This window comes from Amblyraja radiata, chromosome 27 (genome assembly GCF_010909765.2).
Source record: "Amblyraja radiata isolate CabotCenter1 chromosome 27, sAmbRad1.1.pri, whole genome shotgun sequence".
Taxonomy (NCBI): Eukaryota; Metazoa; Chordata; class Chondrichthyes; order Rajiformes; family Rajidae; genus Amblyraja; species Amblyraja radiata.
The window spans coordinates 250,216-276,114 of record NC_045982.1 but is presented as its reverse complement, the minus strand read 5'-3'; the positions used below and the strand labels follow the sequence as shown (position 1 = coordinate 276,114).

Here is a 25,899-nt window from a genome sequence, read left to right as displayed (position 1 = left end):
CACCTGAGAGGCCAAACTTTAAAGGGACTTCTGCCTGAAGCTATAGTTGCCAGTAACCTTTTACTTCAGAGATACAGCGTAGAAACAGGCCCTTCGGCCCACCGAGTCTGTGCCAACCAGCGATCCCCGTACACCAGCACTAAACTACACACCAGGGACAATTTACAATTTTTTACCAAAGCCAATTAACCTACAATCCTGTAAGTCTTTGGAGTGTGGGAGGAAACTGGAGCACCCGGAGAAATCCCACGCGGTCACAGGGAGAATGTAAAAACTCCGTACAGACAGCACCCATCGTCAGGATCGAAGCTGGGTCTCTGGTGCTGTAAAGCAGCAACTCTTACCGCCGCACTGCCCGAACCCCACCATATTGACGATATGTGTTCTTGGGTAATATATTTTACTATATAGGGTGTGCAAGGTAACGGTAACAGCAACAGCTTTACCTGGAAAATCTCGTCCTTGTGAGATTCAAAGGAATGCAGTTTCAGTTTCAGATTTCTTAAATCCCACAATGCAACAGTCTGCAAAACAAGGCAATACATTTTAGATGACCATAAACCACAACAATATAGCCCAAAATTAAATACAGGATATTTGTGAACAGAAATAATAAAATGACCAAAAGTAGTGCTTCAAGCTATTCATAAAAAGTGTAACTAATAGATAAAGTTTGTTTTGAAGTAGTAGCAGGGGGTCACCTGGCAAGATGCCACAATAATGTTGCCATCAGAAGTGAAGGCATGGAATTAAAATGACATGAAACAAATGGATGTAAAAGGTCACTTTTCAAACATGAAAATCCATGTGGGCACTCTCCAGAATTACTGCATTTATGAATAACTTGCACAAGCAATCTACAACTCTTCAAGTTTATATATTACTGTTGACGTGGGAAAAGATAAATGAATAAAACAATATGTTTTTTTATATAGCAGTCATATATACAAATCACCTGCTCCTTCATTTGCTAATTTAAGAAATCTGGTTGGTATGGATCAGAGGACATGGTAGAGGCCGGATTACTTGAAACATTTAAGACATTTGGACTAGATACATGGATTGGGACTGTTTAGGGGATATGGGCTAACTGCAGGCAAATGGAACTAGCTTAGGAAGGCACCTTGATCGGCACGTAAAGTTAGGCTGAAGAGCCGTGTTGCACTATGAACATAATGGTGTTCATTTACTCCTTCAAAATGACACCTTTCTTCATAAATCACATTTTACCAAAACTTGTGTACAAACCCCTTCACCCGATTACTCACTTTCCCCCATTACCGTTGGGGAATAATGAACAATTTGATGCACTTTTATTTACCCATCAAACAGAAAGGAAATCTGCATTTGGTAAATTCATTGATGCATAACCAATTCACCATCTAAACAAATTTGAGAGTTATTAGTACAGAAAATATAAAATGTTTCATCTCGCTATCCTGTGGACTTTAAGTACTAAATAAAGCCAGTATGACCTTTAAAATCCCACCTTATCAGCAGAACCAGTTGCCAAGATGAATTCACTATAAGGATTGAAGGAGAGACAATTTACTTCTGCGGTGTGTGCATCAACTGAATGACTTGGTTTGGATGTGTTGTTAGATCTGGTATCCCAACTGGAGACAAACAAAAAATTGAAAGCCAAGTCAAATTTTATATTTTCTCCCAAATAGCAGAGCATGAAACTATAAATGTCCATTTATCTACAGGGCTAGCAACTTGAAACATGATACACAGAAAAGACCCTAAGCCCTTGGCTGAAGACAAAATTAAACACGGGTTTTTTTTAATGTTTATTAACTGCAGCATTATCAGATTTCTGTCAATTATTTTAGGTGAGCAATTAATGCTGCTGGCACAAACTTTATGGGCAAATACTTACCTCACTAAAACGTTTCAAATGTAGACAGAATTTTGGTTTTGACGGAGACAGGTGAATTCATAATGGGAGACAAAGAAATGGCAGAACAGTTAAACAAGTACTTTGGTTCTGTCTTCAGAGGAAGATACAAACAATCTCCCAGAAATCTAGTGGGGACCGAGGATCTAGTGGAAGGGAAGAACTGAAGGGAATCCACATTAATCAGGAAATGGTGTAAGGTAAATCTATGGGACTGAAGGCAAATAAATCCCCAGGGCCTGATGGTCTGCATCCCAGAGTACTCAAGGAGGTGGCCCTACAAATTGTGGATGCATTGGTGATCAGTTCCTGTGGACTGGAGGCAAGCCAATGTAACCCCACTTTTTAAGAAAGGAGGCAGAGAAAATGGAGAATTATAAACCCAGTTAGCCATATATCAGTAGTGGGGATGATGCTTGAGTCGATTGTTAAAGATGTTACAACTGCACGTCTGGAAAGCAGTGAGATGATCGGTCAAAGTCAACATGGATTTATGAAAGGGAAATCATGCTTGACTAATTTTCTGGAATTTAAGAACAGTTTAAGAATAAGGGGTAGGCCATTTAGGACTGAGATGAAGAAAAAACTTTTTCACCCAAAGAGTTGTGAATCTGTGGAATTGTCTGCCACAGAAGGCAGTGGAGGCCAATTCACTGGATGTTTTCAAGAGGGAGATAGATTTAGCTCTTAGGGCTAAAGGAATCAAGGGATATAGGGAAAAAGCAGGAACCGGGTACAGATTTTAGATGATCAGCCATCGAAGGGCTTACTCCTGCACCTATTTTTCTGTTTCTAAAAGCTGACAAAACAAAACTGGTTGATTGGCAATGACCTCAAAGAACAAATGCACGCTCAAATATTGGTAAATAATGAACTGCATTTCACTCTAGTCAGCCACTGTAATTTTAGTTGCCCTTCTGCTGGGTCTCACTAAATAGTATCCTACACAATCACTTCAGTTACAAGATAACCTATTGGTTTATTCATTCAAGGACAATGTTAGATTTGGTTATTCCCCAACTTTGTTTTTCATTTTCTGTCAACTTGTAGGAAATACCAATTGACTAAAGTGTAGCCAACAGTTTGCAAAACGACAATGCCAAGACAGTCTTGAGAAAAGAAACAGAGCAATGGATTCAAGTGTGTGATTCAAATTGGGCCAGGAGCATTATCAAAAATGTCCTCTTTTCCTTATTCAGAGAGGCAAACTGTGCATCAAATGTGGCTCAGAATAAATTATAGCGAGAGATATAGAAGATAGGAATAGAAACATACAAATAATTATATTTTAATTATTAGATTAACCTTTACTGTACAATACATCAAAATGCCTCAATGTTAATGAATAATCAAGCTATTTTCTAAGCTTAAGGCATACGAATCCGCCAGACCCGATGGCCTTCAGCTGGCGACTCTTCACATATGTTACCTGAGGAATTCCAGCATTTACTATTTTATTTCAGATTTTCAGCATTGCAGTACTTTGCCTTCTTTTAATGTGCACTATAGCTACTGTAATTTATTTAAAATTGTCAATCAACAAGAAATAATAAAACAGTTGCACCATTAATATTTTTAATCTGACAATTTTATTTTAAATGACTCGTAAAAGTTGATGAACTTACATCATTAGTTTTTGATCATCTGCCACAGAACCAAACAGAGACTCATGTAGCAAGTGCCATGACACATCTTCTACCACTGCAGTGTGACCAGTGAAGATGGTTTTTGCATCAACTATTTTTCCTTCCTTAGGCACAGCACTGATGTCCCATAAACAGATGGTCTAAAGATAATAAAAAAAACAGCAACAAGTTAAACCTACAACGTGATAAACAATACGTACAACATTGATAACCAATACTTCAAACATCTACTTCAGTCAGAAGGGTCCCCACTCGAAATGTCACCTATCCATGTTCTCCACAGATGCCGACTGACCAGCTGAGTTACTCCAATATTTTGTGTCCTTTTTTATAAACTAACATCTGCAGTTCCTTTTGTCTAGATCTACTTCTTCAGACATTTGAGGTGATTTGGCATGTAACAGAAAAATCTATTGAAGCGTACAGCGGAGAGCACACTAACTGGTTGCATCACGGCCTGATTAGGAAATTCAAACGCTCACGAAGAATATGTTACTTGGCACTGACTTCCCCACCGTTGAAGGCAGTCCCTCAAGAAGGCAGCTAACATCAAAGCCCCACGATATTCTGCCCAGGATCTTCTCACTGATACAATTGGGAAGAAGGTACAGGAGCCCTTGACCTCCAAGAACTGCTTCTTATCAACTATTAGGCTCTTGAACCATTCTGCATAATTCTAACCATAATCCAACCTCGGCACCGAACCATAATGTACTTTGCACTACTATGTCTGCTCCATATAATTTGATCTTTGACTTTAAGCTGGTCAAGTTTACTTTGAATAACTGATAATTTATTGTAGTCTTACTGTTGCAGTTAATGTGCCTGTAAGGTTGCACCAAGTAAGAATGTGATTGTTCCAGTCATATGACAAATAAACACTCTTGATTTAGTGACAACAATGATTTAAACTACATTTTTGCTCTATGTATGATGTTACATACAAACTTATATTCTTCAATCTCATTAAAGAAACAGAACACTAAATGATAAATGGCATTAAAGTAAGCAGCTGACTCATCCCAGAGTCAGCTGCTTATTTTCACCCAGAGGGTTGTCAGTCTGTGGTAGTCTCTGCCTCAGAAGGCAGTGGAAGCCAATTCTCTGGATGCTTTCAAGAGAGAGTTAGATAGGGGTCTTAAAGATAGTGGAGTCAAGGGATATGGGGAGAAGGCAGGAATGGGGTTGTGGATGATCATCCATGATCATAGTGAATGACGGTGCTAGCTCGAAGGGCCAAATGGCCTACTCCTGCACCTATTGTTCATTGCACTGTGCAGATATTCAAGAATCAATTCTTTTAGCAGCAAACTATAAGTCACATTTAAGAACCAAAATTAAGATGCATGGTCAGTAAATAACATGTTAATATATTCGTGGCTCCTCACATTAAATACTTCTGTAATTGCCGAATTGTGTAATAAAAGAGCAACATTATTTAGGTAGAAATTATTAGCTAACAAGAATTAAGTCATTGAATTATATGGAATATACAACACAAACAATTATTGAAGCATATTTATATCATTAGTATGAAGCACCCTGTAGTAGCAGTTGAAATTGAAAGATACAGCATGGAAACACCGAATCCTGCCAACACTTTCACACTAGTTATCCCATCTTTGCATCCACTCCCTACAAACAAGAGGTTAATTTACAGCGAGCAACAAACCCACACATCGTTGGGATGTGGGAGGAAGCCAGAGCACCCAGAGGAAACCCAGTCACAGGGAGAACGGGCAAACTGTACTGACAGCATCCAAGGTCAGGATCGAACCCAGGACTCTGACGCTATGAGGCAGTGGCTCTACCAGCTGCTGCACCGTGCCACCCCATTACTAACAGCTATTCAAAGTAATATTATAAATTGATTACACCTTTTGCTCTCCATAAATCACCAAAGTGACAACGTAATACTTACATGATCATCTGAAGCACTAAGTAAATGGCCACTAAGATTCGGATTCCAAGAGAGCCCGTAGCCTTCCTTCTGATGTCCTCGCAACCGAAGATCTGGGTTGCATTCACCAGAGGGATCTATGTGGTAATAAAGCACAAATATTCTCCTAATAAACAAATCAAACACTAATCAAAGCATACAATTCTAATGTACGAGTCCATAACTTATGTAAGAAGGAACTGCAAATGCTGGTTTAAACCGAAGATGGACACAAAAAGCTGGAGTCACTCAGCGGGACAGGCAGCATCTCTGGAGGGAAGGGTCTCATCCCGAAACGACACTCATTCCTTCTCTTCAGAGATGCTGCCTGTCCCGCTGAGTGACTCCAGCTTTTTGTGTCCATCTCCGGTTTAAACCAGCATTTGCAGTTCCTTCTTACATAAGTTATGGACTTCGTACACTCGTTACTCAAGCTTTGTATCTATCTTAGCTTTTAACTTATTGAAATAAAGTTTATTTACAAGCGCAAATATCTTCAAGTTCTAATATCTGTAAATGTTAAAATTGTGCTAACTTTACGGAGAACAGCAAAGATGGATTGCTTCTGAGTTCTAATAAATAAAAGAAACAGAATATTATGAGCAAGGCCCGCCTTTACTGCCTGTCAAAAGGTGGCGGCCATAGAACACCTTGAACCACTGCAGCTCTTCTAGTTATTCTGTTGTTGGGTAGATGGTTGCATGATTTAGACCTGGCGACAATGAAATACAAGCAATATATTTTCGAGTCAGGATGGTGTACAACTTGGGGAGCAACCAGCAAGTAGTAATGTGCTCATGTATCTGCTGCCCATGTCCCCCTTGTTCCATGAAGCAATGTCACAAGATCCACAATACATTCTGTCAATGGTGCACACTGCAATTATTGGGTTTAGTTGGGGTAGGCAATTAAATTTTAGGTTGGTGGTTGAAGGGTCCGTGAAGTGCACTAATTTGAGCTTCGAGTGCTGTTGCAGCTGCACATATCCCGTTCATTGAAAACCATTGCGTCACACCCCGAGTGGTGCTATGATGATGGTGGCCACGAGTCACTCGCTGATGGATACCCAACCTTTCAAATATTATCGTTACACAGTATTTATCCTTTGATCCAATTGATTCATGACCATCGGCACAACCGCACCAGAATGTTAATGGCGGGGAACCAGACAAAGGCAATGCCAGTTAAATTCTCGTTTTGGTGATGGTCACTGCTGACCAAGTTCATGGCACAGATGATATTTGCCAATAATCAGCCCATGCTAGGTGTGACAGCATACAAGCACGGACTACTTCATATGTGGTGGAGTTGAGAACTGAATTGAACATTGTGCTCCCAGTCAGCATCCTTGTGTCTAATCTGAAGCTGCGGTAGGTTCATCTTTGATCACTGCTGTGAGCAACTCATGTCCTGGGGCCAAAATGACTGACCTCGGATATCAAGCATTTTCCTTTGTGCAAAGTCCGACTCTGATCACAGGAACATTTCCCCATGCGCTCATTTTACTAGGAGAGTTTGAGTCAAGACTGTGCTGAGGTCTGGAGTTGAATGGTCCTTGAGAAATACTCAAACCATAACAGACGGGTTTGTCCTCCCAGAGGAACAATTGCAATGAACAACTCTGGTATACGGACTTTAGCGCACAAATAATTGTAGCATGCAACAAAAGCTTTTCACTGTACCTCAATACACATGGCAAGAAACAACTAACTTTTGTGTACGATTCTGAGAGTATGATCGTGTGACGCTATGGATTGATCAATTTGTAGTGCAGCTATCCAATTTAAATATAATTTCCAGAGGCAAACCTTTAAGATAAAGTGGGCTGGGAATTACTTTACCATGGTCAAATTCCATGTGAGAGTCTGCTTGGTTATATTCTTTCTCCTTTTGAAAACTACAGCAATGATACAACCAAGTGGCTTGTTATGCTACTTTGGACATCATTCAGGCATCCATCGTATATTCTTGCTGGTCATATGATGGCCAGCAAGAATGGCTAATGAATTCCCCTCAGGGATACATGTCAACCAGATGAAATTAACAGCAATCTATATTCATTGTGTTCAGCAATCAGGAAGTTGAAGAGAAATATTACATATTCTGTTGTGCTGCTGCAAGTAAGAATTTTTTTGTTCTATCTGGGTAATATGACAATAAAACACAGTCGACGCATGAAGATACAACTGTGTTTAAAAGGTGTTTGGAAAGATACCTGGATAGGAAAAGCTTAGAGGGACGGGCCTAATGCAGGCAAATTGGATTACTGTCAAAATGGATATATGGCTGAAAGGGCCCGTTTCTGGATCTCTGGATCGTTATTCCAATTGCCTGGATTACCAGTTTGGAAACTAAATCACTATATCATGTCTGTACCCATTGCCAGGTTGTCATGGGCTATGGAGAAAAGGCAGGAGGATGCAGTTGAGAGACTAGGATAAATCAGGCTTGATTGGATGGCAGAGTAGACTCATCTAATCTAATCTAATCTAATCTAATGGGCAGAATGGCCTGATTCTGCTCTGATGACATGAACTGATGATCAAATATGATAAGGAAAACTGTACACAGAATTACTGTATAATGAGAGTCTACATCTTTAGACTCAGCCTGAAGTGCATATCAGGGTGGAATGACGCACGGCTGAAAGGCCATAAACATTTGACATCTAACTTGTTCCAACAGTGCCCTGTATTTTTTCTGATATTAGCAAAATGGAACACTTTCTACTAGTTTTTAGAAACATAGAAAATAGGTGCAGGTGTAGGCCATTCAGCCCTTCGAGCCTGCACCGCCATTCAATATGATCATGGCTGATCATCCAACTCAGTATCCTGTACCTATCTTCTCTCCATACCCTCTGATCCCTTTAGCCACAAGGGCCACATCTGACTCCCTCTTAAATATAGCCAATGAACTGGCCTCAACCACCTTCTGTGGCAGAGAATTCCACAGATTCACCACTCTCTGTGTAAATGTGTCCAGTGAATTTGTCCAGTTTTTACTGGACAAATCAAAAAAGAGTTTCATAAAAACTGACAACGTTAAAAGGCATCAAAGCCCCAAAGGTTATACTGTTTACCTGGTTTGGAAGGATGTTTCGTATAATCAAAGACCAACACATCACTGGAGGGAGTCTTTGTGGCAATGATACAAGGGTTCTGAGGCATGTAGCGAGCACGATTTACTTCCCCTTCATGATTTATTTTTATTTCGATTTCGATTTTTCCACTAACAGAACCAAATCCACCAAATTCTGCAAAAGAAACAGGTTATAAACAGAAAAGACTTGCATTGTCAGTATATTAAACCCAACAGATAGTAACTTAAAGATCTCTTTAAATTAATAATGATACTATCTTAAGCATCACTTGATATCCCATAGTTTCAAGTGCCTTTTCACTGCATCTTGGCAAATATTAGGCGAAGACAAGATTAGACTAAGTTGACCTTGCCATTCCTCGACTTACATTTGAACTTGGCAGCAGTGAAATGCCAACATGGGAAACATCACTCACAAACTGACCAAACGCACCAATGGAAAAGTTGCAGTCAACCCTTTTAATTGGGTTCTTATGACTTAACACATATAATACATGGACTTTGGCTACATTTGTTAGTTGAATAGTTGTGCAAAGGAACTAAATTGGTGGGAAACCTCTTCATCTTATTCTGTTAAGAGCATAATTGCAGGTTTTTCAATGTCACAACTCCAAACTCGATAAACACTGTCAGGACTATTTATACACACCAGAAATGACACACTTTGAAAAAGGAAAACAAAAATCATACCTCCCTTCTCACTATCATAATGTGAAGCATCAAACTGAGCATCATCGTTTGGTAGTTGAACACTGGCAATGACTAAATGGTTTTGTTCATCAGATGTATGGGTTCCCAGGACCAACCTGTGAACACTGTAGTCCTTCCCCTCAGGTCTGTAGATCAGTAAATTTTACATGACAGATTATCCAGCAAATTTGAGTCTTTTTAAATACAGAAAAATGTCCCATAAAATAAAAATTCACATGTACCCATACCACCCCTACTTTCAACCAGTTTTGCTAGCTTCAAAGTGACTTGGGCAGCTGTAAAATAGTTAAACACACAACCCTCATCAACTTCCATAGATTCTATCACTTATCTACATACAAAGGACAACTTACAGCAGCCAATTAACCTACCAGCCTGCATGTTTTTGATATATCGGAGGAATCATCCCTCCGGGGATGATAATACGTTTTATCGTATCTTATTAAGGAGAATGACAAGGGGTCAGGAATAGAACCCAGTAAAAATAAAGAACTGCAGATAATAGAAATCTGAAAAAAAAAAATAATCCAGATGATCCTGGAAAAACTTAGCAGGTCAGACTGCATCTGTAGGAAGGGAAACAGCTAAAGTTGCAGGTCAAGGACCACTCATCAGAAGTGGGAAAGGGTCAAAGGAAGCTTGTTAACCTGCAGGTAGCGTGGGGCAGGAAGCGCAGGGTAGAACTAGTGAGATCATGGAGATGACCTGTAGACAATGTTAACTGGTCTCACACTCACTTGACCTTATATATAGTTCTTTGGTCCATGTTTAGACCAAAGGCATGTAAGATTGGCACCAGGAAGTCCTGGTAAAAGCCAAAAAGACTGAGTGTAAGAATCAGGAAGTGATGTTACATACAGCTTTACAAATCTTGTTGCCCATATTTGGAGTATGGCGTGCAATTCTGGTTGCCGCATTAGAGGAAGGATGTGGAGGTTTTGGAGAGGGTACAGAAGAGGTTTACCAGGATGCTGCCTGAATTAGAGGATCCCAGCTGTAAGGAGCGATTGGACAAACTTGGATTGTTTTCACTGGAGTGTTTGAGAGCTAGGGAGTGGATATTATGAGAAGTATATTTAGGTAGACGGTCTGAATTTTATTCCACCCAGGCAGTGCATAGCTTTAAGGTGTGAGGAAAAAAAGTTAAAGGGGTTATGCAAAGTTTTCTTCTTTAGCACAGAGCAGTAGCTGCTGTCAGGGATGCGGGTGGAAGCAGCTACAATAGTGGAGTTTAAGAGGATTTTTGACAGGCACATGAATATGCAGGGAATGGAAGGATATGGATCATGTTCAGACTGAAGGGATTAGTGTAATTTGACACCGTATCTGGCAGTGACATTGTTCTATGTTCATCTGTCTATTACTGGGCTTTTGAAAGGTTTTTATCATTTCCCTCAAGTTCTCCAATTCATTTGCCGAACTGCTTATTGGGAACAAATTACTGGTGAGAGTACACATTCTACAAGCAACTGCAGATGCTGGACAAAATGTTGGAGTAACTCAGCGGGTCAAGCAGCACCCTTGGAGAGCATGGATAGGTGACATTTTGGGATGGGGCCCATCTAAAGAAGGGCCCCAACCTGAAATATCACATGCATTTTGCCTGATCTGTTGAGTTACTCCAGCATACCTACCATATCCTTCGAGAAAGTGGAATCTAAAGATACATAGTGCACATGTTTATTTAATAAACAATGTTTAATACCAAATGACAGTTATTCCTCTTAAGCCACATCCATACCTGGAAACATCAGGTAGCCACTGTGCAGTCAGACTTGGCCATTCCAGAGCATGAGTCATAACCAGGTCATATAAGAAGGGAGTATTTTTCTTCCAGATCTTGTACTCTTCATTAATGACACGTTCTTCCACAGCATCATCAAAAGCTGCTGTAAATGCACAACTAGTCATTAACAGCAAACAAAATTTGAACACACAAACAATATCACTTATGTTGCTGCTATTCTACCACTGGACCACAATTTATTTCATACCAAATAGAAATTGTTTTACATAATAAAAGCAGTCACTGAAATTTACATTTTCGTCTCTTGGCTACATTATATAACTCCCATTAGACACATTAGAAAACTGCACATCTCCATTTGCTCATTAAACAGCAGTGTTTCCTCTAAATAATTTAGGATACCATGAGGGACACAGGCACAAGCAAGTGGATCTAGCTAAAGTGAAAGGATTGCAACTTGGTCAGTATGAACACGTTGGGCCAAAAGGTCTGTTTCCATGCTGTATAAGTCTGTGATTCTTTGAGTTTTGATGTTGGCCAAAGCAACAGTGAAAGGATAGAAAATAGTCAGCTAAATGAATAACATTTAAATGTTAAAAAAATAAACTGGCCTGCTGTTCATCAATGTCTGAACATGGTGGTGAGGCAGATGCCTGGAGCAGATCATCCAGTCAATACCTTGATTAAGAATTAACTGCATATAAAAACTGGGAGCAAAAGTGTTTAATTTCTTTGCTTCCATTTTTTTTTTAAATATACAGTTAATTTGGATTTGGAAACCTCCCTCAAAACGGCATTTGCAAAACAAATGTTTCCAATCCACTGCACCAAGATGGACATTTGCAGAAAAGAGAGCCACAATTTATTCGGAAATATGCACGCCCAGAAATTTGACGTTTTTGACCCTCTCCACCATTGTCCCAGGATTGTGGGTCCTCATCCTTCCTCTAACAAAGTCCACAATCAGTTCCTTGGTTTTACTGATGTTGAGAGTCAGGTTTGTTGTGTTGGCATCATTTGGTCAATCGGTCGATCTCATTCCTATCCTCTGACACGTCACCATCTGTAATTCGTCCAACAACAGTCGTGTCGTCGGCAAACTTGAAGATGGAGTTCACACTATGTCTGGCTACACAGTCATGGGTATAGAGTTAGTAAAGCAGGGAGCTGAGCACACAGCCTTGAGGTGCTCCCGTTCTGATTGTTGCTGAGGATGAAGCTAGTCACCGATAGCCAACCAAAAAAAGCCCCCTTTATTGCCACTCTTCGCCTTCTGCCATCCAGCCAACCTGATATCCATGCTAATATCTGCCCTTTGATACCGTGGGTTCTCATCTTCCTTAGCAACCTTCCGTGTCGTGCCTTATCAAGGGCTTTTTGAAAATCTAGGAAAACAACATCTACTGACTCTCCTTTGTCTGTCCTGCTATTGCCAGCCAAGACCCCTTCACAAAACCATGCTGACTTTGACCTATTTTATCATGAACTTCTAATAATAATAATAATAATGGATGGGATTTATATAGTGCCTTTCTAATACTCAAGGCGCTTTACATCGCATTATTCATTCACTCCTCAGTCACACTCGGTGGTGGTAAGCTACTTCTGTAGCCACAGCTGCCCTGGGGCAGACTGACGGAAGCGTGGCTGCCAATCTGCGCCTACGGCCCCTCCGACCACCACCAATCACTCACACACATTCACACACAGGCAAAGGTGGGTGAAGTGTCTTGCCCAAGGACACAACGACAGTATGCACTCCAAGCGGGATTCGAACCGGCTACCTTCCGGTTGCCAGCCGAACACTTAGCCCATTGTGCCATCTGTCGTCCCGATAAATATAAAATTCTAAGTACTCTGTAACCTCATCCTTTGTTAAGGACTCAATAATTTTACAAACCACCGAAGTTAGACTAACCAGCCTATAGTTTCCACTATTCTGCTTTGCTCGATTGTGCAGCGGGGTCATATTTGCAATTTTCAAATCATCTGGAATCTCATGACTCTAGTGATTCTTGAAACATCACTGCCCAATCTGCCCAACCGAGTCCTTCACTTTCCACCGTGCTGACAGAACAGAAGCATCTGGGAAATCCAAGGGTGGAGGAGTCTGCTTCATGACCAATAACAATTGGTGCAACCCTGGAAATATCAAGATGCTTTCCCGTTCCTGCTCGCCGGACCTGGAGTACCTGACGATCTCATGCCGCCCATTCTACCTTCCCCGGGAGTTCGGCTCAGTGATCGTAACAGCTGTCTACATTCCACCGCAGGCGGACACCGACATGGCACTATCGGCCCTACACGATGTGCTATGTCGACATCAAAACAAGTACCCGGATGCGGCTATGGTGGTGGCTGGAGATTTTAATAAATCAAATCTCAAGAAGGTCATGCCGAACTTCTACCAACACATCACGTGTGCCACCAGGAGGGAGAGAACTTTGGACCACTGCTACACACCGTTCAGGAAAGGCTACAAGGCCGTTTCACTCCCTCCCCTAGGAAAATTTGACCACGCTGCCATTTTCCCGTTGCCGGAGTATAAACAGAGGATAGTTCGGGAAGCGGTAGAGACGAGGGACGTAAAGCGGTGGTCCGACCAGTCAGAGGCCATGCTGCAAGATGCACTGAGTGATGTCGATTGGAATATGTTCGAAGCAAGTTCCAGTGACGTCAGTGAGTTCGCGGAAGCAGTCACGGACTTCATCGCAACAGTAACCGACAACATCGTCCCCACGGCAAGGGTAAGCACCTTTCCGAACCAAAAACCCTGGGTAGACAGGTCTGTTCGTGTGGCCCTGAATGCTCGCACCGCTGCCTACAACTCGGGCCTGGCATCAGGAAACATGGACGTCTACAAGGCAGAGTCCTACCGACTGCGAAGGGCGGTGAAGGACGCAAAGAGAAGGTACAGAGACAAGATGGAGTTACAGATGGAGCAGCAAGACACCAGAAGCCTGTGGCAGGGGCTACGGATTGTAACCAACTACCGGAGCACCCCTCCCTCATCCGCAAGTGCCGGCACCTCCCTAGCTGATGACCTGAACTCCTTTTACGCTCGTTTCGAGAGGGGCAACACCACTCCAGGTCTGCCAACTATCGACAATACCGCCAGCGGGCTGGCTACCGAAGCTGAAGGGAGGAATGTGCACACATTCTCGCTGTCCGAGCACGACGTGAGGAGGGCTCTGACACGGGTGAACACGAGAAAAGCTGCAGGCCCCGATGGCATCTCGGGGCGAGTACTCAAGTCCTGTGATACGCAGCTAGCTCCAGTGCTCACTACATTATTCAACCTCTCCCTGGACAAGTCCGTGGTCCCTGCCTGCTTAAAAAAATCCATCATTGTACCGGTACCAAAAAATGCCTCCCCAGCCTGTCTGAATGACTACCGTCCGGTGGCCCTTACCTCGGTAGTCATGAAATGCTTTGAGAGGCTGGTGAAGAAACACATCTGCGCCTTCCTCCCTCGGAACATGGACCCGTTGCAGTTCGCATACCGTCCGAACAGATCCACGGACGATGCGGTCTCCCAGGTCTTGCACACCGCTCTCTCCCATCTGGACAGCCAGAAGGGGGGCTACGTGAGGATGCTGTTCATAGACTACAGTTCAGCCTTCAACACGATAGTCCCCACCAGACTGGCCGGGAAGCTAATGGAATTGGGGCTCAACACCTCCCTGTGTGCCTGGGTCCTGGACTTTCTCACCACCAGGCCCCAGGTAGTCAAGATGGGAGGGAATACATCAAAGTCCCTCACCCTGAGCACAGGATCGCCCCAGGGTTGCGTCCTCAGCCCCCTATTGTACTCCCTGTACACAAATGATTGTGTGGCTAGGTTCAGCTCCAACTCATTAATTAAGTTTGCTGATGACACTGTGGTGGTGGGCCTGATCTCAGGCAACGACGAGAAGGCCTAGCGGGAGGAGGTGGCTGGTCTAGCACTCTGGTGCCAGGATAACAGCCTCCTCTTGAACATCAAAAAAACGAAGGAGCTGATCATGGACTTTAGATGGGCACATCATCCGAGGACGTACACTCCATTGAGGATAAATGGGGATCCTGTGGATAGGGTGAACTGTTTTAAATATCTGGGAGTCCACATCTCCGAGGATATGACATGGGCATCACACGCCTCAGCACTCGTGAGTAAGGCAAGGCAGCGCCTTTACCACCTCAGGCAATTGAGGAAATTCAGAGTGTCTCCGAGGATCCTCCAGTGCTTCTACGCAGCGGCGGTGGAAAGCATCTTGTCCGGGAACATTACCATCTGGTTTGGGAATTGCTCTGCCAAGGACAAGAAGGCTCTGCAGAGAGTAGTGCGTTCGGCCGAACGCACTATGGGAACTTCACTTGCCCCCCCTGCAGGAACTATACATCAGGAGGTGCTACTCCAGAGCCAACAATATCATGAGAGACCCCTTCCACCCCTGCAACGGACTGTTCCAGCTGCTACGGTCAGGCAAACGCCTCCGTTGCCATGCGGTGAGAACGGAGAGGTTGAGAAGGAGTTTCTTCCCAGAGGCCATTCGGACTGTAAACGCCTATCTCACCAGGGACTAATTCTACTGAACGTTTTTCCTTCCATTATTTATTATGTAAAAGAATATGTGTGTTATGATTGTGTTTATAGTTTGTTTGGTTGTTTGTCTTTTGCACAAAAGTCCGCAAGCATTGCCACTTTCATTTCACTGCACATCTCGTATGTGTATGTGACAAATAAACTTGACTTGACTGTCAATGCCTCCAGTTTCTAAAGCCACCTCTTTCAGAACCCTAGTGTGCAGTTCATCTGGTCCAGGTGACTCATCCACCTCCAGCCCTTTCTGCTTACCAAGCACCTTCTCCCTAGTATTTGCCACTCCACTAACTTCCACACCCCGACTCTCTTGAATTTCAGGCATGTTGCTGGTGTCCTCCACTATGGAGACTGATGCAAAAAAGTTATTCAACTCCTCTACCATTTCTTTATTCCCCATTATCACTTTGCCAACATTTTCCAACAGCCCAATGACCACTCTTGCCTCTTTCTTACTATTTATATAACTGAAGAAATTCATGCTATTCGCTTTTATATTATTAGCTAGCCTACCTTCATATCTCCCCAATTGTCTTTTTAGTTACCTTCTCTTGTTCTTTAAAAGTTTCTCAATCCTTGGGCTTCCCACCAATCTTTGCAATATGCATTCTCTTTTAGTTTTCTACTGTCCTTGATTTTTCTTGTCAGCCACAGTCACCTCTTTCTCCCCCTAGAATCCATCTTCCTCTTAGGAATGAAAAGATCCTGCATCTTCCCAATTATTCCTGTCATTGCTGTTCCACCTTCATCCCCGCTAAGGTCCCTTTCCAGTCAACTTTGGCCCTCCCTCATGCCGCTATAGTCCCCTTTGCTCAGACACATCCAATTTCACCTTCTCCCTCTCAAATTGCAGATTAAAACATTGTGGTCTCTACTTCCTAGTGTTTCCTTTACCTCGAGTTTCCTTTTAAAATATTTAAAAGTCATTTGGACAGGTACATTAAAAGAAAAGGCTTGGAGGGATATGGGCCAAACGAGCAAATGGGGCTAGCTTTGATAGACATCCTTGGGCCTTAAGGCCTGCATCTGTGCACACTGTACATCTGAATTACTGTAACATTTTATTTTACATACAAGCTCCTAAAGTGCAATACCTCACACGTGTCTGAATTAAATTTGCCATTGCTCTGCTTTAGCTGATATGGTGCTGTATCTTTTAGCAACATTCCTCATTGTCCATTGCTACACCAATCTGTGTCGTCTGCAAACTTACTGATTGGTCCACCTATATTTTGTCCAAAACTGTTACAAATATAACAAACGGAGGTTCCAGCACTTCAATCTACAGAACACCACTGGTTACAGACAACCTGATAGAATAGCACCCCCGCCACCTCCATCCTCATTCTTCCATGGCCAAGGCAATTTTGAATCCAATCTACCAAATCCAGAGCTGCCATGTTTTGTCAGAGCATTTCAGTATTCTAGTACCTGAAATTCAGTATTTTTATGCGGTGCCATTTTGCTGAAAAAAATGTCGTTTTTTAATGTACGGTCATACCCATGTAAGAGTACAAGAATGCATAACTTTGCTACCAATTGACATGTCTTCTTCGCACCTTACTTAACAGTGCATTCATTGCCATCTCTTTGTATACTTCTGTATATGGCTGCTTCCTGCTTTTAGCACCAGTTGATGATGTTGAGGCCATTTTGGAAGCCTCCCTCACTCTCTCCTCCTTCCTCGCTTTCCCACCCCCTCCCTCCCTCTTTCCCACCCCCTCCCTCCCTCTTTCCTTCCTTTTTTTCTCCCTCCCCCTCTTATTCCCTCCCTCCTTCTTCGTCCCCAAACAGTCTGTGATCCATAGCGCTATGTGTAAAGGCAATAGCGCTCCAGCTGGTAGCGCTATAATTAGAACCCATAGCGCTAAACTGACAGCACTGTGGGACAGGCAGATCAAAGTTTACAAAAATAATCAGCCAGATCTTGAAATTTAAAATACTAATAGATTTAACCTGCTATATTTTTTAGAGTTAAAGTATGACGTTTTATATCCTTGCATTTTTTAAGCAGCAAGATGAAACAGGATATCGGACCAATTTAAAAAAAATCTGTATTTTACAAAGCAAATCTGTACATCTGTATTCTTATCACATTCCCTTACAAAATATGGAAAATCCTTACTATTTGCAGCTCTGCAAGTCTCTGTGGATCCCGTATGCCTTAATCTTCTGGATCAGATATCATGAGGGGTCTTGATGAAAGCATTACTAAAGTCCATGTATACAACATCCACTGTCCTATCATCAATCATCTTCATCACCCCTCAAAACAACTCAATCACGTTGATAAAAAATGACACCCCTGCACAAATGAATGCTGACTACCCCTAATAACCCCATGTTTTTTTTCCCCCCAAACGCAAGTAAATCCTATCCCTAAAAATTCCTTCCAGGAGTTCAATGCCACATGCACCAGATATGAACAGAAATAGCTAAATTTTCACTTCCTATTACTGTGCAGACGACAACAACATATAGTAAACTAAAACATTCTTCAATAGCTTCCCTACCACTGATGAGGCTCATTGGCCTCTAATTTCCTGGATAATCCCTATTTCTCTTCTTAAACAAATAAACAGGCTATTTTCCATTCTTCAGGGATCTGGCTATTCTCCAGTCCTTTGCGATCTCACCTACCACTAGAGAGGATACACTCTGCCAAGGCCCCAGCAATCTCCTTTCTTGCATCCCTCAATAACTTGGGACGAGGATCCCATCAAGCCCTGGAGACTTATACACCTTAATGACAGGAGTCCAGCTCATGAAGATAACTGGGAATAGTATAGGTAGGCATCAGGTTCAGCATGGACAGGTGGGGGGGGGGGGGGGGGGGGGGGGGCTTTCTTGAGCGCTAGTGTGGGTGTTGTGGGCTGAAGGGACTGGTATCCAGAGGGCTAGTATGGACAATGTGGGCTGAATGGATTCTTGAGCTGGCAGCTCAGTCACTCAAGCCAGTTATGCTGGCAGCTCACTTACTCACGGCTAGTGGGCCGGCTATTCCTTGAAATTCCATTTCAAGCAGGGTGCAAGGCCACCAAATTCAAGTGCAGTTTCTTACCACTTCAAGCAGGGTGCAAGGCCACCAAATTCAAGTGCAGTTTCATACCATTTCAAGCAGGGTGCAAGGCCACTAAAGGCAACGAGTCGTGACCTCTCCCTCCTCCATCTTGCAGAGGCTGAGCCACGCCCACACTTCTGGGTTTTGTAGTCCCTCCCCACTTCCACCAGAAGGGGCGTGACCTTCATGGCGTGATTTACAGGAGAGAGAATCTTAACATTTATTAAACACTAATAACTATTTTATTTTTCATCGATGGGAAAAATCCTCGGCACGTGATGAGCTGAGGGGGACTCTGAGTAAGATGGCCAAAAATCACAGCCTTACGTGGCAGCGTTTTTTCTAAAATCAATATAAAGTGCAAACAGGAAGTAGTCAAGAATAGGCTTTTAATTATATAGAAGGCAAGGCAACTTTAATTAGGCAAGGCAACTTTAATTAGGCAACACAGCTTTAGCATTTCCAAACCAAAGGCAACACAGCTTTAGCATTTCCAAACCAAAGGCAACACAGCTTTAGCATTTCCAAACCAAAGGCAACACAGCATTAGCATTTCCAAACTATATTTTCAAACCACATTAAGGGATCTGACAGGTCAGTAAAACCACTCACAGTTTAGTAGACATGTGTTCAGTGTTATTCACAGCTCAGACTGAGTGATCCTCTCACTCCCCCATCTTGCAGAGACTGACTGAGGCACTCAACACTTCCGGGTTTTATAGTCCCTCCGGAAGGGTCGTGGCCTTCAGGAGAGAGAATCTCAACATTTTTTAAATACTAATAACTCTTTTATTTTTGGGAATGGGAAAAATCCTCTTGTCCTGCGCAGCAGAGGGGGATTCTGAGTAAGATGGCCAAAAATCACAGCCGTAAGTGGCAGTGCTTTTTCTAAAATCAATATACAGAACAGGAAGTGGTCAAGATCAGACTTTTAGTAATATAGATACCTGATTCTTAGAACTGAAGAAGCAGAGGGTAATTAATTAAAACTATTGCAATATTTGTCCATATCTTGAAGTCATGTCAACTGTGTAAAATTCTGGCCACATCCATTTCAAGGTATTGCATCTTTGGCCTAAAGAGAACGCCAATAATCCCAGAACATAATGACTTCATATCAAAAATTATAAAAAGGTTTAAATCCACTAGCATGTAGGAAGTTAAGGTCTGTTCTAATCATGGCAAATTATTTTTTTTTTCTGTCAGAAAGGTCCAGAATAAGTGGACTCGATAAAACTTTCTTGTTTGTAGATAGGTGCTCTCTTACATTACTAGGTTGTAAAGCACCACTTCTCCACACAAAGGGAGTAGAAATCTAGAACCTTTGGGGATTAGACAAGATTGTAAAATTGGTTAGGCAAGGGTAGATTTAAATTATAAAGCCAGATGAATTCAAGATACACCAGCAATTATCCAATCCAGTAACAGAAAAGTATAGCCTCCAAGCTCCAAGTTTTTAAAGAACAAAAAGTCATGGTTACTATCACCAAAGTGAACTCCAATGGACACTCCCTCCACCTGACCAGCTGCATTCCCCAAAATAAAGATCCAGTTATGTTCCTTCCCTCATTCATCTATTTACATATCAGGCTTCTGAACAGTCCTTCCTGCGCTAGGGTACTGTCAGATTCATTTCTACCCCATTGCTGACATTGGACTTTGGCTATGGAACTGATGCTCAACAATACTGAGAACTATATTCTGCTCTCTGTATCTTCACATCTATTGTGAGTTTGACTATTGTAATTATGTAAAGTTTTACCTGATCTGTTTAGATGGCATACAAAACAAAGTCTTGGCACACGTGACAATAACACTAAACTTAAAGGTAGTTCTTTGCTACCTTTAAGTTAAGTTAAGTTATGACAATAAAGGTATTCAATTCAATTCAATTCAATTCTGCTATGAAGCTCGTTTTCATATCACCAATTGGATTTAACACGACTAATGAAATACTATTTGCAAGCCTAATTGTTTATAATACAACAGACAATAGGTGCAGGAGTAGGCCATTTGGCCCTTTGAGCCAGCACCCGCCATTCAATATGATAATTGGCTGAATACAATTCCAATCTAGAACTATATATCGAGACGTTACTTTTGAAATTGGCAACTGGGGTAGAAAGTATAAAGGGAAAACATTTTTTCCTTGCAAACTCCCTGCTGCAATCAACGCCATTATTCCTCAAGATATAGGCGGCTAGTTTTACCACAGGTAGCTACTGAAATTGACAAGCACTTGCTTCCATTGTCACTTGTACAATGATACTCTATTACACAAAGCAACAGACAGCCTTTATCATTTTGCTGGCAGTATCATAAACAAAAAAAAACTTGGTTCACTAGTCAGGTACTTTCCCCAGCAACCACAAGAGAAACAACACCTGCCCTTATACCTTCTCCCTCAACTCCATCCAGGGACCCCATCAGTCCTTCCAGGCAAGACAGATTCATATGCACCTTCTCTAACCTCATCTACTGCATCCGGTATCCCGATGCAGGCTCCTGTACATTGACGAGTCCAAGTGCAGACTTGGCGACAGCTTCACTGAACACTTGGTCTGCCAAGTGCGACTGGATCTCCCAGTTGCTGCCCATGTCATTCCCACTCTGATATTTCTGCCTGGGCCTCCTCTATTGCCAGAGGCCAAACACAAATTGTAGGAACAGCACCTCATATTTAGCTTACAACCCAGCGGAATGAAAATTGAATTCTGTTACATTATTTAACTTCTATATACACTCCCCTCCCCATTGCACTATAACAAAAATAAATAAATAAATAGAATATATACTAAAAAGACCCGTGGATAAAATAACAGTTATTATGAGACCAAAGCTTTCTAGCCCATAACCTCCTGTTCCCCATTGACACAATAGTTATAATGCAACATTCTATAATGCTAGGTTCCTTAGGAATGCAACTATCGCGCTATAGCACTGCTATCTGTACTGCATTAAAAAGCTCTCCTGCACATGTTTTTAAAATTCTGCCCCCGCTGAGTCTTTAACGCTAGATTGTTAATTAATTGTTTCCCTGGATTGTTAGTTTTATTGAAGGCCTTGTTGATAAATTGACCAAATTGTCAGCTAACTTGGATAGACTTGGAATCTCCATATATACAAATCATTTTTAAGATAAAAAGGACATTTACCAACATTTTACAATTGAAAATTTCTGAAGAGAACATATTTAAAACCCTACCAACCCATCTCTTTCTCAATTTAACAAATCAAATCAGAGAGGGCCATACAACAAATTTACAAACCACTTAGATTTATGGGGATAGATATAAAAATCTGGAGTAACTCTGCAGGACAGGCAGCATTTCTGGAGAGAAGGAATGGGTGACGTTTCAGGTCTAGACCCTTCTTCTGAAGAACCAGAAAAGTTACCCATTCCTTCTCTCCAGAGATGCTCCAGTCTCGCTGAATTACTCCAGCTTTTTGTGTCTATCTTCGGTTTAAACCAGCATCTGCTGTTCCTTTTTACTAATTTTAAGGGGAGATGCACATCATAGTATAATATATACAATATAAACCATTTAAAGTACATTTAATGCACAGTTGCACATTTTACAATGCTTAAATCAAGTAATCAATGTCATGAGGTGAATTATAGATGTGTATCGGGGCTTTGACTGGAATGGGGCTAGTGTGGACATTTCACATGATAGCCACTACAAGGCCACAATTTAATGGAGTCTCCCATGCACTTCTCTAATTCATCTCCTGACAGTCTGTTATTGTGTATAATATATACAAGGTACTTTTTTTTCCTCGTTTCCATTCATGACAAATGGCTGGCGTTGTGTCGAGATGAGTGGACTGCACTGGTGAGGCGGCCGTCAGTAATGATGAACAGTGGGTGTGTGACGTCACAGGTGTAACATCATAATGGGCATCTGATGCTAGAGGTGTAAAATTAAAGGAAAATAATCTGAACATTCTGGCAATAGTACATGCAGTTTATAGGGATACAAATTTACAAATTTGCACTGCAATGGATTCTCATATCCCCTTAAAATAGAGTGTTGCTGAGCCCGGTATCCACTGCCAGAACCCAAAATGCCATTGCCATTCAGTCCATTATTCATGCTCAGGTTTTCATTTCTTTGGAGGAAGTAAGTTGTGGAAATGTGGAGGAAACCAGGGATTATATCTCAGTTAAAGAAACGAGAATGGTTGAAATGGTATTCCTTTCCACATTCCTCAAGGCACCTGCTGATAGTTTAAATAGAGGAGCACTAATAGCAGCAACATGTCACTCTTCCAACTGAGGAAGAAGACAAATAAAAGTGGGGAGACAGAAGTTCACTTTGAGTGGGGAGACAGAGCCTACTCACATTTTCATATTTTAGTTAATCACAATAAGAAGTGAAATGAAAATAAAGGTGATAGTTACCTGCATTGAAATCTTGGGACGCAACTTTAATTACAAAAAGGCAAGTTCTACTTTAATAAACAGACTAATACAAGTTTTGACAGTGAATATATTTTCAACTACCCGCTAATTAGCCAGACTCTGGTGTAAGAAAAAAATGACTAACAATGGTCTAAAAGGACACAAGAGCCAATGAGTGCCCATTTCCCAATTTTGTCTCAAACAAAATCCAAACCAACAGTATGAGCATCATATAGTCATAGTACTCTATGAGCACTAAGCAACTATCTCTTAAACAATGAGATGGTCCCAGCCTCTACTATCTTCTCTGGCAGCTTGTTCCATACATCCACTACATTTGCTGAACAATTGCATGATAGAACAACTGGAATGTAACCATTCCCCCAATACAAACCAAAACTGTTCCAGAGATGGGGCAGTTGAAGTTCCAACCTAGTTCCACACAACCTGGCCCATGCTCTTCCCCTACATCTTCCGTGATGCCTCCTCCAACTGCAGCCATCCTTACAAACGCCATCCATTCCCACATATCTCCAACCCACTCCATGCAAATATCAACTAATTCCACACTGCATCACCTCCAACCCCATATCACTGGCCCCCCCAAGTACACTTCACCCAACATAATGCCCCAATCCTCACTTTGCCCTACTCCCACTACATACACCAACTTCTCCAAACCTACCCCACTATTCCTTATACTCGCCCCTTCACCAAACTGTTATTCCTGCACCCATCTATCCTCACCTTCCCCATACTTCACTTCACCCAACATGGTCCCAATACCATACTCCCACACCGATATCCTCCACCATATCCCTAACAGCACACCTCCACCCTACATTCCTACCTTCTACCTCCTTATCCTATCCTCAACTTTTCACTTCCTACCTTACCCACGTTCACCCCAATGCACCCACATACTGCCTGATGCCCTGCAGAAACAGCATCCCCATTAGACAGTCAATAGCAACCTTCTTCAAACCTCCACCACTGAATGCCACAGAACACCCACCTACCCTAACCACCCAATAGCATCCCTATGCTCAAACACACTGCTCAAGAACCATCACCACAGTATACCTCAACACACCAATCTCTCCCCCAGCTCCACTGATCAGCTGTCCAGTTCCCAGCCATATCCCACCTTGCTCTTTCCCCAGCCCATCCTACCCTGGCCCTTCCCCAGTCCAGCCCCAGCCTTAACCCACCGTCTCCATACCTCTACATCGACCTCTACTCAACACCCCAGTGCCAATCTTCCTAACCCCACTTTCTGCAACCCCACTCCCTCCTATCCCTCCATCCTGCGACCGCACTGCTTCCACCACTCTCCCTCCAAGTCCTGCCCCCTCTCCTTCCTCCCAATTCTACCCCACCCCTCCACCCACATTCACCCACCCCCTCTTCCCACTCACGTCTCTCCAGCTGTTCATCTCCCCCTCCACTATCCCGCCCCCCCTCCTCCTCACTATCCCGCCCCCCCTCCTCCTCGCTATCCCGCCCCCCCCTCCTCCTCGCTATCCCGCCCCCCCCTCCTCGCTATCCCTCTCCTCCTCGTTATCCCGCCCCCCCCTCCTCCTCGCTATCCCGCACCCCCCCCCTCCTATCCCGCCCCCTTCCTCCTCACTATCCCGCCCCCCCCTCCTCCTCACTATCCCACCCCCCTCCTCCTCACTATCCCGCTCCCCCCCCTCCTCACTATCCCGCCCCCCCTCCTCCTCGCTATCCCGCCCCCCCTCCTCCTCGCTATCCCGCCCCCCCTCCTCCTCGCTAATCCCGCCCCCCCCCCTCCTCCTCGCTATCCCCGCCCCCCCCCCCTCCTCCTCGCTATCCCGCCCCCCCCCCTTCCTCCTCGCTATCCAGCCCCCCCCCCCCTCCTCCTCGCTATCCCGCCCCCCCCCTCCTCCTCGCTATCCCGCCCCCCCTCCTCCTCGCTATCCCGCCCCCCCCTCCTCCTCGCTATCCCGCCCCCCCCTCCTCCTCGCTATCCCGCCCCCCTCCTCCTCGCTATCCCGCCCCCCCCTCCTCCTCGCTATCCCGCCCCCTCTTCCCCGCCACCAGGGACCCTCCGCGCCACCACCGCCTGAGCTGGGCCCACCCGCGCTGCTTCCTCAAGGACCAGGCCCGGCCGGTTCCCGCCCCCGGCGCCGCTGCCCACTCAGCCGGAGCTTCGCTCCTCTGACGGTGCCGGGAGTGCGGGAACCCCGGCGGGTGGAGAGCGCCGTGCGGGTGGAGCGGGGCCACGGGCCGGACAGTGCGGGTGGAGCAGAGCCGAGCCAGGCGGGGCCGATTACCTTCTTTATCCGCCATGCCTGCCGCCTTTGTGTCGGCGCCAGCTGCGCGTGCGCGGTCCTTTCGCGCGCCAACTGAACGTCAGGGCCTTGGGTGGCGGTGCGGCCAATCAGGGGGTGGCGCCCTGACCACCTGCCGGGGGCTGAAGCCGGCCTGGGCGGCGCCATGTTGAGCGTCAGCCTGGCTCCAACCAAAGATCCCATAGCGAAGCAAGATAGACCACACCTTCTAAATGCAACGTGCTGACGTGTAGTACGCTACGCAACGGAGCGGAACGTGGGCCTTTTTTTTCATCCATTTCAGTAACCCGACCCGACTCGACGTGTAATCCAAAGATTATAGAGCAGAGCTCCTCTATAATCTTTGGTGTAATCAACGTTGTGGGGGAACAGTTTGTCAGGGCTGCCAACATTGGGTGAGAGTTGGGAGTGAGAAATAGCGAGGGTCCAAGCCCGAGGGAGCGTACCGACCAAGGGGGAGGGGAGGGGGAGGGGTGTCGGTGTCCCCCCTC

At 43.7% G+C, this 25,899-nt stretch overlaps 1 protein-coding gene across 4 annotated transcripts in view; it reads right to left on the bottom strand.

Annotated features, from left to right (window-relative positions):
• rbbp4 (RB binding protein 4, chromatin remodeling factor) overlaps positions 1-25,523 on the bottom strand; it is a 34,640-nt gene extending 9,117 nt beyond the window's left edge. The window contains exons 1-10 of one of the 4 annotated variants that reach the window (XM_033044803.1): positions 25,391-25,523; positions 22,459-22,599; positions 22,405-22,406; positions 11,040-11,187; positions 9,278-9,423; positions 8,568-8,741; positions 5,468-5,583; positions 3,526-3,686; positions 1,490-1,616; positions 447-524 (exon numbers count right to left, since the gene is read on the bottom strand). In XM_033044803.1, the coding sequence (XP_032900694.1) occupies positions 447-524; positions 1,490-1,616; positions 3,526-3,686; positions 5,468-5,583; positions 8,568-8,741; positions 9,278-9,423; positions 11,040-11,187; positions 22,405-22,406; positions 22,459-22,478 (972 nt within the window). In that variant the 5' untranslated portion in view covers positions 22,479-22,599; positions 25,391-25,523. Of the gene's footprint in view, positions 1-446; positions 525-1,489; positions 1,617-3,525; positions 3,687-5,467; positions 5,584-8,567; positions 8,742-9,277; positions 9,424-11,039; positions 11,188-22,404; positions 22,407-22,458; positions 22,600-23,093; positions 23,651-25,390 lie in introns of those variants that run through there. The other 3 variants (XM_033044804.1, XM_033044800.1, XM_033044802.1) reach the window with 3 other exon arrangements.
• Positions 25,524-25,899: the final 376 nt, after the last annotated feature.